We start from the raw sequence: 18,882 nt of genomic DNA on the forward strand, positions 1-18,882 counted from the left end.
TCTTTTGCAATGGAGTTCTTATCTCCTATATATTTTTTTCTTTCATGGTTTACTCATTATACTGAGAGACTTTAGTATCTTCCTGGATTAAGGTGTAGGGAAGTACCTGCACATATTATATGCTTGATAGAAGTTAGTCATTATTATTATCATTGGCTTTATTAGATTACATTTACCCAGTTGTTGCACAACTTGAGAGAGATTGGTTTGAAAGCTTAAGGATACTGGGTTTTGGGGGTATAATTGGCTAAGAGAATAATTTTTAAAAGGAAGGTTATCAATGTCACTAGTGGCCTTTTTTTTTTTTTTTTTTTTTTTTTTGCTGTACGCGGGCATCTCACTTCTGCGGCCTCTCCCGTTGCGGAGCACAGGCTCCGGACGCGCAGGCTCAGCGGCCATGGATCACGGGCCCAGCCACTCCGCGGCACGCGGGATCCCCCCGGACCGGGGCACGAACCCGTATCCCCTGCACCGGCAGGCGGACTCCCAACCACTGCGCCACCAGGGAAGCCCACTAGTGGCCTTTTTTGTATTATTATTTGGGCCTTCAATGTCCAGTGAGACCTGAATACCAAATTGTATAGGTTGCTTATTCTACTTAGTACTGTTAAAAAATTTTAGTCTCAGGCAGCTAATATTTTTTAGGAATTTATAATTTTAAAAAATCCTTTCACTTATCTAGAAAATCTAACATAGGTAGAAATAATTTTAGAATGACAGAAGGAGATATACTCAGCAGATATCAGCTGACACACAGATATCATAAAACTTTACATAAATTTCCATAAATATTCACGGACTGAATTCTTGTATTGGATCACAATAATACTCTTCTAGCTCAGTTTGAATTCTTTCTATCTTCTGAGGCATGTTTAAAGCTATGTTTCAAGGTAAGCAGTGATTTCTGGTAATACATGTTAGTAGGCATTATGCAATCTATATGTGTACATTTTTCCAGTGAATAATGTTTAAAAAAGAAAGTAAAGTTGACACAAGGACTCCTTTTAGTTTATATATAGCCATTATCTCTCTTTTTTTTTTTTTTTGCGATACGCGGGCCTCTCACTGTCGTGGCCTCTCCCGTTGAGGAGCACAGGCTCCGGACACCCAGGCTCAGCTGCCATGGCTCAGGGGCCCAGCCGCTCCGCGGCATGTGGGATCTTCCCGGACCGGGGCACGGACCCGTGACCCCTGCATCGGCAGGCGGATTCTCAACCACTGCGCCACCAGGGAAGCCCCAGAAATTTAAGAAATTTTAGTGTGGGGTTTTGTTTTGTTTTGTTTTGTTTTGTTTTTGGCTGCTTGGCATGCAGGATCTCATTGCCCTAACCAGGGATTGAACATGCACCCCCTGCAGTGGAAGCACGGAGTCTTAACCACTGGACCGCCAGGGAAGCCCTGTAAGACTCCTCTTAGTTTATATATAGCCATTATCTCATTAACTCTGCACAGCAGCTTGCACAGAGCCAATACAATTATCCCTGTTTTATAGATGACAGCTGACATACCGTAGGGTTCAAATTTGTATCTGAAAAAAACAAATTTAAGCATTTTTCTTGTGAGTTTTAAGAAAGTATTTGCACACTGTATTTATTTTTAGTAGTAAGCTTGAGTGTACTTTAAAGGGTTTCAAGGGATAAAATGATTTAAAAAATTATTGTCTGAGTAGAGGGAGAATGAATGGACGTGATTGACGCAAACATTTGACAAGTGAGAAATCGTAGGGAGAACTGTATTCTGAAAGTGCCAGATCTCCTATTACTTAACACCTATTGCTTCCAATTTTTATAGTTATCAAATAATTTAGAAAAAGCTATCTAAAAGGATATGTATGTAAAAAGTATATATTTTTTAGCTTAATTTTTTATGTTTTACATTAAAATATTCTTTTAAAGATATTATTGAGATTTCTCTCTTTTTTTTTGCGGTACGTGGGCCTCACTGTTGTGGCTTCTCCCGTTGCGGAGCACAGGCTCCAGACGCACAGGCTCAGCAACCATGGCTCATGGGCCCAGCCGCTCCACGGCATGTGGGATCTTCCCGGACTGGGGCACGAACCTGTGTCCCCGCATCGGTAGGCAGACTCTCAACCACTGCGCCACCAGGGAAGCCCTTCTCTCTCCTTTTTTTAACGTTGTAATATTTTATTTCAAAAGAACCATTTACTTTTCCTCCACACGTGATTTTTTTTTTAAACATCTTTATTAGAGTATAACTGCTTTACAATGGTGTGTTGGTTTCTGCTTTATAACAAAGTGAATCAGCTATACATATACATATATCCCCATATCTCTTCCCTCTTTCTCAGAGGTTTTTTTAAAAAAATCTTTACTAAGCTATACCTAAAGTTAGAGATTTTCACATTCAAATGAAGTCTGTCTTTTTTTTCCCCACCACATGTGGTTGTTCACTTATTCTTTTAAAGTGTTAACCCAGAAGGGACTTGGTCTGTTCAAATCCTCTATAGGAGTAAATGAGGTTGCACAGATACATGGTAGTTTTTAGCAATTAGGAACTGAATAACATATTTCTTATTGTGTAAAACAAGTGGAGATCATTTATATCAATTGCTTGCTTTATCAAGAAAATACTTATTACTCTATCATAGAAGAAATGCTAGTGCAGTTGTTACATTAAGATAATCAAATAAAGATCTCTTTCTTACTCATGGAAAAATATTTTTTTGTTGAATATCTGAAATCACTTGAAAGTTAGGTAGTAGATTGTGTGTAATGCTACTCATGTTCCATATTTGTACTTGATGACCACTGTTGCACTTGAGTTAAAAGATCATGGTACATCTAATTGAGCAAATGCCCGTTTATTTTATTGACATCCAGTTTTTAAGAGATACGTCATAGAGTGCATGATATTCTTGGTGAGGCTGTTAACAGTTAGTTTCTTTCCCCCAAATAGCCTTAGTTGTAATCACCTATTGAACTTTCATATCTTTGTTCTTCTTCCATTTCTTAGAAAGACTATATCCAGCAAATATGCTGTTACCAAGAATATAAGAATAAATACAGTGGTTTAGACTTGGTGACACTGAGAAACAAAATGAAAAGATATGGTTCATTTTGATCTGGACCTTAGTTAGCAGTTAGTAATACACCCCCATTCATCTCTCAGTAATGCTTAGTAAACCTATATTATCTGTGACATTAATCTGATTATAGTTTTAAACTTTTTATAATGGAAAATTACAAACATACACAAAAATATATAGAACAGTACAATTAACCTCCATTGTCATTCTTATTTCATCTATTACCTGTTCCTTTTTTTCTGTAATACTTTAAAATGAAGCCTAGTCATCATATCATTTCAGCAGTCAGTCCTTCAGTTATGTATTTCTAACAGATAAGGAATTAAAAAAATTAGCCACAATAACATTTGAAATGTTTTATTATTGCTTTATAATTTTACCCTGTATGCATTTTCTCATGGGTAGTTTAATAAGTTTATTGTATAGTGATTGAATTTTTTCCCTAAAATTCTGTTTCTAGGAATAGCTTGGTCAATCAAAGTAAATGTATACAGTTGGCCCTTCATATTAGCAGGTTCCACATCTGCAGATTCAAACAACTGAAGATTGAAAATATTTGGAAAAATAAATTCCAGAAAGATCTAAAAAGTAAAACTTGAATTTACTGTGCACTGGCAACTATTCACATAGTGTTTACATTGTATTAAGTATTAAAAGTAATCTAGAGATGATTTAAAATATGCAGGAGGATGTGCATAGGTTATATGCAAACACTACCATTTTATATAAGGTACTTGAGCATCCACGGATTTTGGTATCCTCAGTGGTCCTGAAACCACTCCCCTTGGATATCAAGGGAAGACTATATTACTTATATTATGACATGAGAGCCATGTAATTCATGTTTCTTAAACTAGGTTATCATATGATGGTAGGTCTCCCTTTAGAGTTGGTATTCTTAATACCATTTGGCAGTCTTGTGAATCCTTTGATTCTTGTTTGGGAATAATCTTTCTGAATGTATAAAATGAAATACATAGGATAACAAAGGAAATCAATTATATTAAATAACAAGTATCAAGATTTTAAGTTGTGATATGTTTCTTTATTAATGAATTAAATAACAAGATCTAGCTGCAGGTCTAAAAACTACCATATTCTCTAGGTAGTAATAAGCGTGAACAGTGTTTTAAGATGTCTGCAATAGTTGTGATATAAAGTTATGTATGATTTCTATTAATGACAAAGTCTCATGTATTGCTAATACTGGTATGGTTAGTTTCCTACAATCAAAATTTAAGGAAGTGTAAATTTCAGTGAAAATTAAGGAGTATTTTTTTTTCCATTCAAGTTTTCGGTTCTCTGCTTTTAGAGAGTATTGGTCTTTGTTTTTATTTTTAGTTTTCATAGATATCACAAACTATTGCCATACTCCACTGTTTTGGTTTTGCCCTGGATATAACACTCTGGCTTTTATACTATTTAATTGGTCCCAGTTTATTTTAACTACAAAAATTCTTTATTTGAGAGGTCTGTTCTCTAACATTTTAACATAGCCACCCAGTCGTTTTTAACTAGGGGCTTGAACATGATGGAGTGTTATCTCAGACTCCAAGGGAAGGAGTAAAATTCCAGAAACAGCAGCAGAATGTGAGGAGAGCACTTTTGTTCTCCTGTCCTGAGAGTTAGAGTATTTTCTGTTAGGAAGCATTTGTACAGAGTATTTACTTAAAGACATGTGAATAGTGATACCCAAGGTCCAGTTTTTGCAAGTATATGCATTTGTTTAGAACTTTGTAATTTATACAGCCATTCAAATATAGTATCTTACTTGATAATTACAAGTCCATGAAGTAGATTTGACAAGGTTATTATTATTCCCATATATATGGGATGTGGAAACTGAGGCTTAGTTGCTTATTTGAAGATAAACAGAGCCTTACATCTTTAAAGATACAGGTTATTGCTTTGTCAAATAAATGTAATCATTTTGTTAGATGTATGATTGTTCTTGGGGTTAAACATATGAATTTAGAAGAACAGTTTTTATGTTTGAGATGGAATCTCTGATTTTATATTTTCTAAAATGTCATTGAAACCTCATTTTATAAAGGCTTATTAGAGAGATTGTTAATCCTATTTTCATGACCTTGAACTGCTCATTTCACACCAATTGAGTAATTTTGCCCTATTTGATTTGCCATGAGAACACTTTGTACTTTGATAAAATTTGATCACTTTGTAGTACATGTGTAAGTGCAATGTTTGTGGTTGTTAGTTATGGGAGAAAAACAAAAGGACATTTGATTATTCTATAACAGAATGTGGAATATGTAACAATACATATTTGGAATAGGTTTTATATGGAGGTAAATAGTAGATACTCAAATACTGATTAATGAATACATTTTTGATTAATGAATGAGTTAATTGATTTCCATGAGTTATTAGGAAGAAAGGATACAAGCGTGAAAACATGCTGATTCTAGGATGACACCATCTAAATAGATTATACTACAGTAGGTAACTCCTACATGAGAAATGTATATACTTGCTCTCAGTAAAATTGACACTAGTTCAGAGTAAACTCTTGGTATAGAAATTCTGTAGGAATTCACTAAAATCAAGTAGATTGACTATCTTTGGTGCTCTTGGGGTTTTTATTACTATTTTTCACTATTTTTAGTGTTACAATTTACCAGATTTATTTTTCTGTCGTCTTTACTTGTAAAGTGCCAATTGAAGGGGTCCAGACAGTAATGCTGCAAGGTTTCAGAGGAAGGACCTCCATTTACTAGGTTATTTGTGGAATAAGTGAGATAATCTGTGCTACCTTGAAGTATAAATAGCATCTAGCCAAGCAGAAAGGTGTGGAGAGGCATTCTAGGAAAATGGAATGGCATTAGGAAAGCAGACAGGGGATGTTTCAAAGTGAATAAGTTTGATTAGATGTGAGGGTTTGTGTTGGGCAGGAGATGGTTAAAGAAGTATTTGGGGGTCAGATTATAGAAATCCTTGAACACCTGGAAGAGATTTGGATTTTGCTTTGTAGGCTTATGCTCTTCTAATTGGGGTACACATTTTTGTGAAGGCACAGCTAAATGAGATATGCAAGTCATGGTAGAGGAGAGGTGGTATACAAAGATAATTGCAAAGCCAAAGATGCCTCCTGGGTTCTAAGCTTTTATGACTGAAAGCATGGTAGTGCCATTAATGTATATAAAGAAATGAGGAGAGTGTGAAAAGGTAAAAGAGAGAACCTGCAGAGGCTTAAGGTATTGATGAATTTGTTATTTGATAAATTGAGTTTGAAGAGGCTATAAGATATCAAAAGGAGAAATGGCAGGTAGGCAATGGAAGAAGGGGAACTGGAGAGAGATCTGGGAGTAATATGTAGATTTGGAAACTTTATTCATGGAAAAAGATGAGTCCATGAGAATAGATAGAATTTCTGAGGGTCAGAGTAGAAGAGATGACTGAATATTTTACATTGGTCCACAATGCTAAAGACTAGGATGGATTAGGGCTTTAAAGATAGGTTCAAGTTGGAGATAATCCTTGGAGAGTATATTGGATTGTGGAAGCAAACTGAAGGTCAAGTTTGAGAAAAGAATATTGTTATTAGTAAGTAGTAGAGAAACCAAAGGGAATGTGGTCTAAGAGGTCACTAGATTTGACAGTTGTGTTAGTGGTACAATTAGAACACTTTTGGCAAACTAGTGAGGACAGAAGGACGCAATTTTGTGAACCATAAAGAAAAAAAATCCTTTTTCTTTCTCTACCAGAATTCTCTCTCAATCTGAGCTTTATATACAGAAAAAAACTCACTTAGTGTTCCTAAATGAAACATATTGTGTGAGAATTATAAAAAATTGGAAAACAGAGAGAAAAATTGGTATATTAAATAATGCATTATTTTGCATTTGAAAGCTTCCTACTTTAAGCCATTTTGGCATTCTCGCTCTAAAAAGTCAGTTTGGACAGCTTGAATGTGGTTCTGAAAAAAAGAAAACCTACTCTTACCTTTATTCTTTTGTATTTTTTGGAACAAAATATTTATGTAGGATCCACATAGATCATCCATATTTGCATGTGTCATATAGTAAAAATATATATGACATATTTTGGATAATTTAACATACAGAATGCTGAATATTTATTGACTAATGTGAGTCACTGTATAGCTTGGGCACTAACCTTTAAAAGTTGGATTTAATTCAAGACTTTATTTCTCCTTGGTAGTTTCTTTAAAAACGTATTTTAAAATAAATATTGACAAGTGATACTATGGTCAAAACATCCTCTAATAATCCTTGAGTATTTAGAATTTAAATTATTTAAATTAGAAATAACATAATCATACTTCTATTGGATGTCAATAAAAAACTACAAGAATTGGACTTCCCTGGCGGTCCATTGGTTAAGACTACACACCTCCACTGCAGAGGGCACGGGTTTGATGCCTGGTCGGGGAACTAAGATTCCGCATGCTGTGGCACAGCAAAAAAAAAAAAGCTACAAGAATTTAAATTTCTATAATTTAGGGGACTGAGTCTTTATTGAATTTGGAAACATACATGAACATCTCTCAGACTATTTAAACATTTAGTTACTTGTTATGATTCTTAATTCTGTTTGAAAAGCTACACATAAGTATTAGACTCACACTGTATCCAAGGGGAATAAATGATAAAACTTTAACTTGATGCCACCAATACATTCATTCTTATTGTATTCTGACAAGATCCCTTTAAAATTATTTGTTTTCACAATATTAAGTGTTAAAATATGTATACAGTACAGATAAGTTAACAAACAAGTTAAGCTACAGCAATACTTGATATTTAAAGTCAATATGACTTAGCACTTATGATCTACTGTATTTAAGACCGTGAACCTATTTCAGTACAGTATTTCATCCTGCTTCATTTGGCTTCATAAATAAAGCATACCAAACATTTACTCCAAATTATTTTGTAGCAAAATGAAGTATCAGTTTTAAGATTCATGTTATTGATTTTCACATGTACTCTGAACTGACTGAATTTTAGTTTTGAAATTAATATTACAGCATTTAAGAAATGTACAATTATTAGTCTTTTATAGTTATTCAAGTTTAGAATTTTAGCAAGAAAAGTAGTTTTTAAACTGAGGAGGTTGTAAAATTAGCTCACATGATGACTTTGAAAATAAAAATCTCTTTGTAAGTTTTTTATTTAGAAAGGTTATTTAAAAATTCACACATTGGTTACAATTCAGATTGTGACCATCTAAAATTGATTCGTACATCACAAAATATATGAGTAAATGATCATAAGAATTTTGATTGAGAAAGGTAAATGGTGTTCTTTGAGGTGATGTGATGATATGTTTAATATTAAGTTGGTAGTGGCTTTTATATAAAGAATTTATTTCTAAAGCCTTCTATTAGGGATTTAATACCAGATTTTTAAACCACAGTAATTTCTCATGAGTTTAATGTTTAATTTATTGGTTTTTTAATTTGCCTCAGTTCATTGAGAATTTTCTGAATCTGTTGGACGGATCAACATTTTGGTTGATTTGATAGAGTATAACCTTCCATTTTGAGACTTCCAGCATATTCCTCTTCTCCTCTCTGGCTTAGTTTTTGCTTTTGGCTTGTTATATTTACCATTTAGGTTGTTTTCCCCACATACATCATGGCACCACCAACCTCCTAAAAGGATAGATACGCAATTTAATAGATACAAACTCATATGTAGTTACTGTTATTATATTTCCCCAGTGAGTATTTCTTATAAATATGACAGTGTTGTATACATATATTCCAATTTAAAAAATTTATACAAGTCTCATATACCTGACCAAAAATAAAATATCCGAGAAAGGTTAGAGGTAAAATACGTATTCAAACTAGAATCAAGTTAACACTTACGTTGAGACGTTTACCTATAGAGAAAATGTTTATATTGGATTCAGATTTTAAAGAGTTGACATTGAAAGATATTAGCTATTACTTTGGGAAGGTATTTTGAAGCTTTGAAAATAAAGTATTTATATTAGGAACAGGTTACCTGAATTACTTTCTGGACAGTTGAAGTGTCCTTTTGCTTTGTGATCCCAAGTAGAAAACATCAAATCTTTGTGTTCCGGGAGTGCGTTGGGGACATTGCCAGCAATCTCAACTAGATGTAGTGTATAGTTGGTTTCATGATCTCCCAAGTGAAAAGAATATTCAATATAATGCTTGTTATCTTTCCAATCTTCTAGCTCAATTCGTAAGATATAGTTAGATTGCTTTACTAGGGAGTATATCTTCTCTAGACCCAACCAGAATTCTCCTGAAAAGAAAAGTTGTAAAAATCTGTGGATTCTTAACTGCAGATTAGGCAGCGACTATTTTTTTTTTTAAGTGTTCTTTTTTTTTTTTTTTTTGGTGTAAGTAGATTAGATGTTTTAGTCTTGAATCCCTTGGTTATTTTAGAGTCTCGTAAAATATTTCTTTTTAAAACAATTTTATTGAAGATAGTTATGTTAAAATAGTGATAAGTGTTAAAATAGTAATAGGGCTACCTAAAGTCTGATTATCCTTTCTAAAATGGATATTATCAGGCATATTTCATAGGTGAAACGTGTTAGACTATTATAAGTACTTTTAGGGCTAGTCATTGGTAAACTATTATCTAACTTCTGGGTCCTTATATGTACTAGATTTACTGTCAGCTGTTTATTAATTTAAAAAAAAATTTTATTTATTTATTTATTTTTTGCGGTACGCAGGCCCCTGACTGTTGTGGCCTCGCCCGTTGCGGAGCACAGGCTCTGGACGCGCAGGGTCAGCGACCATGGCTCATGGGCCTAGCCGCTCTGCGGCATGTGGGATCTTCCCGGACCGGGGCACGAACCCGTGTCCGCTGCTTTGGTAGACGGACTCTCAACCACTGCACCACCAGGGAAGCCCGTCAACTGTTTATTAATACACATATACTATCAAGAGATTTGTTAAGTATATCCAGAGACTTGGATAATAATGTAATTTTCCTCAAATATAATCTTGGCCTTTGATATTTGCTTGATATATATGTTTTCTTTGTAGAAGAAGAAGGCAATAAATTAAAAAAAATTAAAAAGCAGGGCTTCCCTGGTGGCGTAGTGGTTGAGAATCCGCCTGCCGATGCAGGGGACACGGGTTCGTGCCCCGGTCTGGGAAGATCCCACATGCCGCGGAGCGGCTGGGCCCGTGAGCCATGGCCGCTGAGCCTGTGCGTCCAGAGCCTGTGCTCCGCAACGGGAGAGGCCACAGCAGTGAGGCCCACGTACCACACACACACACACACACACCAAAAAAAAAGCATAATTTTTAATAACTTTTCTTTATGATTAAAAATTTTTATTTGGAATTAAAAACAACATATTGTAAATACAAATAGATCTCTCTGATTATCACAATTACTCTCTCTTTAATTATCCCTTTTATTAAAGCATTTAAGGAAAAAAAGGTCAAAATTTCCTTACTGCTGTTGAATTTGTAGATTTCATTTTAAGAATTGCAAAATACAAATGGCTTACTTTCTTGTAGAAATAAGTGAGTACTCTAAACTCTCACTCTCAGAAGGAGATTTGGAGCTACAAAACATATCACTGATTCTACCTTTTAGTTAGGTATTTAACTGGTAGTTTGAATACAGAATTGTTTAAATGATCAAATAGTACTGAATGTTTAAAAATTCGATATAATAATGGATGTTATCCACTTTATTAATGAGTACATATACATCACTCATGGATTTTTATAATGTGCTTTTTGGATTTTAAACCTCTCATTTATTTTTATTTTGCTTATTTTGTTTTTTACCTTATTTATTTTGTGATCAAAATATAATTTTCATTGAATTAAACTAAATTTATTTTAAACCACACATTGTATAGTATACATTTATCATATTTAAATAATTAAAATCTAAACATTTTGTACTGTACATCTGACAGCTTCTTTGTGCCTTCCAACTTCCAAATAGTTAATATCTAAAATGTTAATAAGAAAGTAGAATGACCAGTGATAAGAATGGTTTTCTTTGTAGCCCATTCATAGCATTTAGCACTTACTTGAAGCACTTAGCACTTAATCAAATTTATCTTTGATAATTATAATTATGATAATTAGAAGCCATCCAATTAAATTGTGATAAGTATACATAGAACAGACATGTAATTGTGAAAAGTATAATTCAAATAAAGACACTTGTAATAAGTTCAGTACTTACAAATGTGTAGTTATTTGTTAATAATTTACATGAAGGCTGGGAGTGTCCCTCATTCATTGTTGTATTTCTAGTGCCCAGTCTGTAATAGGCTCTTAATAAATATTTTTAAGTTAACCAGTGAATGAAGTCAGCTTACCATCAAGCCTCCCAAAACCATATTTGTAGTTTTCCCAAGTTTCATTGAAGTTTTGTGATCCATCTATTCGGTGTTGAATTAATGTCCATGAACTACCTGAATATAATGAAGAGATTGTTTATTTTCAATAGATTGATGCTGATAGTTGTAACAAAATGCGGTTTTTTGTTTGGTTTTAATTGGTGGTTGTACAAGGTAGTTATTAATGTTGTTATGGTAATAAAATTTTATTATTATGAGCCCAAGAAGTTAAGTGAAGGGCAACTAATGAATTTGTCTTAATAAACTTACTGACAAAGGTCATTTCAGATTATTTTATAGAAAAAGATGGAGAATATTGAGTAATTGCCTGAGTAAATACATAAACAAGACAAATATAAGTACTAGATCTGTGTAACTACTTATGTTATATATATTTCATTTTATATGTATTCAGAACAAAAATAACAGGATTAGCCTTACTAATAGGTAGTGAGTAACCTGAGCTAGCTACTATCTGTTTTCTCTTAGGCTCATTTTACCTGATTGAACATCACAGTAGACGTTGAAAACTTGAGAGTTGCTGGGTCTAATGGAATAGATGCCACTTGTATGTTCACCTCTATTATAAATGATGGTACAATCAGCAGGAATGTCTAGAATCAACAAAATGTTATTACGTAAGATACAGTAATAAAGAATGATATCTTTAGAGCTTGAGGTTTTACTTGACATTTTATGGAATTGTGGTGACTGTAGCCTTCAGTCTTTTTCAGTAATGTATTATTGAAAAGGTACTTTCTGCTAAAGCATTTTTATTAGATGGCATGTTATGCAAAGAATATCAAAATAGTTGTTACCAAACCGATTTATTTTTTAGAAAAGTGACAAAATTAGAATTTTAAACACTTTTTTTCCCTTAGATCTAGGAAAAACATAAATAAAATACCACATATGAGATGTTAGTGTAGTGCTTGGTGCATAGCAGGTAGTCAACAGATACATGAGGAAAGAGTGAACGTACATAGAGGAAACTAACAGAGAACCTTTTACCTCTATGAATTACATTTAAAATAAATGTGTTTTCAAACTATATCATTATATTTGTTGGATTTATCTCTTTATTCTCTTTTAGTTAGTCTAGAACAGGCCCTGAGAATAGAGATTTTTGATGGAAATGTCAAAGAAGAAAAATTTGACGATATTAGTTTCAAGAAGGAAACCCACCAAATTATCTTACCATCATGTTCTACATTTTTTGTTTCATTCAAGTGAAGAGAGGGAGTAGTTCTTGGTGCTCTTGGTTTAGAAGAAAGAGAATTTTCTGTGGATTCTTGAATACCAGTTCTTCTTAACTGATAAAACAATATAAATCTACTTTTTAAAATGGTATGAATATACAATTAGGGGATACCTGAGTTCATAATATGGTATTGTTTTCAATGTTAAGAGGGATGAGCAATGCTATACATATTATACAGACTTCCTGTTCTCAAAATATTTAATCAGGCACATAAAGAGTTCAAAAAAATAGAGAAAGACAAGGCAAAAAACAGAAATTGATCAAAAACCAGTAAGAACAAAGGCAGAGACTTGACTTAGAATATTTTAATGTTCTATTTATTTATATGAATGTAATATATATTCTGTTCAGTGATACAGGCAGATTTTAAATTTCATAATTCTCAGTTGTAGGTCTTAAGACCTAGCACATAATTTGAACAAGGCTGCTTTCTTGATAGTTTTTGACATGTAATCATATCTGTAGAGGTAACAAATTGGCAGTTTTATTTGTGTACTTTCAATATATTCAATATTTCATTGTCTGTTGTGCTGGGTTTGCAATTTATTGACCGATAGCTTTTCTTATTGACAGGTTGAGAAGAGCAGAGTATATAATGTGTTATTAGTGTTAGTTTTTTGATGTTAGCATAAATGGCATTTCCTAGGATATAATGCATAAAGATCCGTTGTAAAGTTCACTTACTGGATGTTAGTCTTTTCTACTAAGTAACTGTGATCTTATAGTAACTTAACTTTACAGTTTTGGTTTCTTATTTTAAATTTGAATAAGTTGGGTCAGATGATTTAAGGCTTCTTCCAACTTAGAATTCATTGTTGAATTCTTCATACATTTTATTATTGGACAGGATGGATATTATTTTATAATAGTGACATTTTGCTTTTGTGAACAGGTTCATTTACTGATAATAAAAGATATAGGAAAAGAATTAGAAAAATAACATATAATAAGAAGGAAATTATGGAAATCAAAACTAGCTGGCAAAAACCCCTTTTCAGACAATTAGCAAAAATAACCTACTAAAATTATGAGTCATAAAATTACTGAAACATAATGTGTTTGTTTGGTGGAAATTGGTAATATTTGTTTTATAGTTCTTGGCATCTATTTTTTTTTATACCAGTTTCTTCAGGTCTGTATTATTTTTGAAACTCTCTTGAACAGCTGTTTAGTAGTATTATTACTAATTAATATTTTTGAACTATGGTACTGTATATTGGAAATCTTAGATTTTGGCATAGCTTTATTCCAAACACGTATCTACCTTGCTCACCTAGCCAGTTATTTACATTGTAGATTAATTATATTATTGTGTATTAAACTTTAATTATTAGACATATAGCTTCTAATAATAATATTAATCATAGTAAGTTTTTATTGACTTCTTTGTGCCAAATGTGACATTACCTTTATTAACATGTATTTATTAAGTGCCTACTATGTGTCAGACAGAGTTCTATATTTTGGAGTTATAGCAGTTTAAAAAAATAGAAGAAACTTTCTGTACTTATGGAGCTTACATTCTAGTGCAGGGACAGACAAGATAAATAACTCAAATATATATTATGTTAAATAAGGGTAAGTGTTAAGGAAGAAAAGAGTAATGAAGGAGGTAGCAGGTTTCAAGCATGGGTGTAGGAGATTATAATTTCTGATTAAGTTATCTGAGAAGGCTTCTTTGAGAATTTTGTATTTGAGGAAGACCTAAAGTGAGTAAGAGTGGGCCCATGCAGATACCAGGGTGAAGAGCATTCCAGACAGAGAGCAACAAGGGCAAAGACCCTGAGATAGCAGCCTGTTTGATGTGTTTGTGTAACAGTAAAAAGGCCAGTATGATTAGAGTACAGCAGATGAAGTCAGTGAGATGATTAAGAGTCATCAGGGCCTTATGGGCCACTACAAGTGAGACCAGGAGCCATTGTGCTGTGTTGAACAAAGAGAGAGATAGTCTAATTTAAATTTTAATTGAATCTCTTTGGCTGCTATATTGGGGATATGCTTTGCATGAATTAATTCTTTTTTTCTCACAACAGTACTGTAAGACAGGTTCTTTTATTATCTACATAGAGTACATGAGGAAACTGAGAAGGGGTTAAGTAATTTATTCAAGGTCACACAAAAGTTTTAGAGCCAAAATTCAACACCAGGTAGTTTATTAGCTTCAGAGCCTGCAAACCTAATGATCATGCTGATGTGATCCTTTTATTCACTATCCAACTATAATTATTTTAAATAATTTTAGGGTCCAGTGTTTTCATAAACCTAAATTTTATGTAAAAGATTGGACATACTATTAAAATATTGACTTACCTGATTTTCTATTTCTTTTATTTGACTATGCTGTTGATTTAATTGTCTGTATTGTTCTTCCACGATCTGAATAAGATCTTTGATGCTATTATCTTGCTGTTCTACAAAAGTCTGGACATAGATTATAGGTTGGTTAGAAGTTTCTTTCTTTTTTGTTAAATTAAGACTTTTTTATTTCCTATAACACTATCACAATCTAATTTTTTAAACTAATACTCGATTAGAAAAATGATATTGGCAAACCTTTTCCCCTTGTATTCTTCTTTCACATAGTACGTACTTTAGTTTTTGTGTTTTATTTAAAATGTACCATCTCTAAAATCTGATTTCCTGAACTTTAAAATACTTCAATTAAATGAAAAAAAACCAGTATTTTAATATCTTTTCCATTAGCTGTATTACTTTTATATATTTTAAACATGGGAGAATAGTTACACAAGTTGTATTCCTTTAGCTTTTTACTTGCCTCCAGTAATTTGCAGTAGTATAATAATTTAGTGTTCTAAATTTCATTGCTTAACTGTCTTGTAATTTTCATCTGAAATGCAAAGTTTAGTTATTTTCATAAATAATGTTAGGGAAACAAAAACCAACTTGAAATTATAATGGGAAAATTTATTTCCTGGAGTCTTTTTTTCATGAGAAAAATATAGTGTTTCAACAGTTCAACAAAGTATTTCAAGTAGCATGTTTTAAAATATTTTTTTTAAAAGATCCACATTGAAAACATAATCATGAACCCTTTTTGTTTTATACTTACTTTGAGTGAAGTTATTTCCGGGTGTTCCTGAATTTCAGGTTGATTTTTAATTAAATTGGTTAATTGGTCCTCCAGATATCTCACTTTTTGTTGAAGTAGAATTTTTTCTTCAAGGAGACTTTCAAGTTTTGAGTTGAGTTCAAGTGACATGTTCTTTACTTCTTCATTTTTGACTTGCAGTCTGGATGTAGTTCTTCTAAGTTCCTTTTCTTCTTCTTTGATTTCATTGGTTTGCAGTGATAAGTCATAAAAAGACTGATCAAATATATTGAGTTTTTGAAATATGTCATTAATTTGGCCCTTAGTCTTATGAACAAAGTCTTTAAGACCATGTCCTAACTGAAGTAGGCCATTGGCTAAAATTTTTACATCATCTAACATAGCAAATCTTGATTTTGGCTCTGGAGATACAGAATCAAATGATGAATAGTCTTGGTCAATTCTGGAAGAAATAACTAGAGGAGCAATAAAAAGAAAGAGCTTAATAGTGTACATTTTCATCCTAATTATTCACTTTAAAATGATTTGGAATTCGTTTTCTTCCTGTAAGCATACCTAGACTTCTGAACTCTCTATATAACACTATTTGCCACATAAACAGTAAGGTTGGCAGGTGAATATAGTTAATCATTAAACTGTTTAAACTTGTATGAATGTAACCTTCCACATTGAGTTAGATCAATGCTAAATGAAGTCAAAGAAATGAACAAAGAATTTAATAGGTCATTTAAAATGGTTATTGTATTTAATTTTGCTGTATTATAAACTGCACTTTCAGTGTTGAGATCTACCTGTTTTTAAAAGCTCATTTTAATTTATCATGATTTTTAAAGAGATTTACAAGTAAATACCAAATTCTTTTGACTGATAAATTCATCATTAAAGTTGAGGAAAAATTAATGAATTAAGTATACATTTCCCAAATTGTAGTTTAGGTTTTTTTGGAAACAGTGATTGATTTAAAAAAAATGCCTTCTCTGTGAAGTCTTCCTCCACATCTACAGGTGGTGTTAATGCTGCATTCCCATGGTACTCTGTATAAGCTAACATATGATTATATATTCCTTATTATTTGTCATCATAATTATTTGTTAGTATATCTTTTTGCTTCAGATAATGTATCTAAATCATATTTGTATAATATCACAAAATCCTATACATTAAAAGATATTTCATCCTTTTTCTCTGTTATAATCTATGTCTCTTTGTCTAGCCTCTTTTCCGTGTGCCCACTGTAAGACCAATAGATTATGTGGTTTTCTACGGTCAACCAGAATTAAATATTGGGTTGACCAAAAGAAAGGTTTGTTCGGTTTTTTCCATAAGATGGCTCTAGTAGCACTTAGTTGTCTTTAACTTCATTCAAAACAATTTTGTTAGATTTTATGTGATAGCTGTCATATCAGTGTGCATTAAAAAAAAGACTTACAAAATTGGTGAATTTTTGTGTAGCCATTTTAATATTGAAGATGGAAGAAAAAGCAACATTTTTGGCATATTATGCTTTATTATTTCAACAAAGGTAAAAATGCAGCTGAAATGCATAAAAAGATTTGTGCAGTGTATGGAGAAGGTGCTGTGACTGATCGAACATGTCAAAAGTAGTTTGCGAAGTTTTGTGCTGGAGATTTCTCACTGGACGATGCTGCACAGTCGGGTAGACCAGTTGAAGTTGGTAGCGATCAAATCGAGACACTAATTGAGAACAATCAACCTTATACCACACGGGAGATAGCCAGCATAGACAAAACATCCAAATCAAGCATTGACAATCATTTGCACCGGCTTAGTTATGTTCATCGCTTTGATGTTTGGGTTCCACATAAGTTAAGTGAAAAACAACCTTCTTGACTGTATTTCTGCATGTGCTTCTCTACTGAAACGTAATGAAAATGTTCTGTTTTTAAAACAAATTGTGATGGGCAATGAAAAGTGGATGTACAATTGTGTGGAATGGAAGAGATCATGGGGCAAGCGAAATAAACCACTACCAACCACAGAAAAGGCTGGTCTTCATCCAAAGAAGGTGATGTTGTGTATATGGTGGGATTGGAAGGCAATCCTCTATTATGAACTCCTTCCAGAAAACCAAGCAATTAACTCCAGCAAGTACTGCTCCCAGTTAGACCAACTGAAAGCAGCACTCAACAAAAAACATCCAGAATTAGTCAACAGAAAACGCATAATATTCCATCAGGATAACACAAGACTGTAGGTTTCTTTGATGACCAGGCAAAAACTGTTAAGCTTGGCTGGGGGGGTCTGATTCATCCACCGTATTCACCAGACATTTGTACCTTCGGATTTCCGTGTATTTTGGTCTTTACAGAATTCTCTTAATGGAAAAAATTTCAATCTCCTGGAAGACTAAAGGGCACCTGGAACAGTTCTTCGCTCAAAAAGATAGAAAGTTTTGGGAAGATGGAATTATGAAGTTACCTAAAAATGGCAGAAGGTAGTGGAACAAACGAGTGAATACATTGTTCAATAAAGTTCTTGGTGAAAATGAAGAATGTGTCTTTTATTTTTTTTTATAAACCAAAGGCACTTTTTGGCCAACCCAATACTTACAATGTCAGAAACTATTTGCCCATTATAAGTTTTTCTAAAGTTTGTGTGCTTGGTAACAATATTCATGATCTAAATTTAACAAAACCAAAAAATTAATAGTATGACTAAAAATAATGTTCCACTGTGCTTCTAACTTAGTGTTAAAAGGAAAAATACTAAATGTTTCAGTTAAATTATAAGTGATTATTTTTCTTTTTTTGTTTGTTTTTTTGCGGTACGCGTGCCTCTCACCATTGTGGCCCCTCCCGCCAGGGAGGACAGGCTCCGGACGCGCAGGCCCAGCGGCCGTGGCTCACGGGCCCAGCTGCTCCGCGGCACGTGGGATCCTCCCGGACCGGGGGCACGAACCCGCGTCCCCTGCATCAGCCGGCGGACTCTCAACCACTGTGCCACCAGGGAAGCCCTATTATTTTTCTTGAGTGTTCATATTAAGAACTTTTTTTGAGAAAATAATAACTTTTTAAATGCCTTATCTTGACAAATTAATATAGTAAAATTGTTAAGAGTGTGGTCTTTGGAATCAGATTATGGTCTGGTCCAGAAGCCAGATCTAGCTATCATGCCTTAGATAAGTTACTTAACCTTCCCACA

At 33.3% G+C, this 18,882-nt stretch overlaps 2 protein-coding genes across 12 annotated transcripts in view; one reads left to right on the forward strand and one right to left on the reverse strand.

Annotated features, from left to right (window-relative positions):
- Positions 1-18,882, forward strand: part of DOCK7 (dedicator of cytokinesis 7) — a 194,636-nt gene that overhangs the window by 62,478 nt on the left and 113,276 nt on the right. The window lies entirely within an intron of this gene.
- ANGPTL3 (angiopoietin like 3) lies at positions 8,500-16,215 on the reverse strand. The gene is made up of 7 exons (XM_059051950.2): positions 15,721-16,215; positions 14,961-15,071; positions 12,588-12,702; positions 11,890-12,003; positions 11,369-11,464; positions 9,043-9,309; positions 8,500-8,684 (listed from the first exon to the last, which is right to left on the reverse strand). Exons 1-7 carry the CDS (start codon positions 16,213-16,215, stop codon positions 8,500-8,502), a joined length of 1,383 nt encoding a protein of 460 aa, XP_058907933.2.

The sequence above is a fragment of the Kogia breviceps genome, chromosome 1 (genome assembly GCF_026419965.1).
Source record: "Kogia breviceps isolate mKogBre1 chromosome 1, mKogBre1 haplotype 1, whole genome shotgun sequence".
NCBI lineage: Eukaryota > Metazoa > Chordata > Mammalia > Artiodactyla > Physeteridae > Kogia > Kogia breviceps.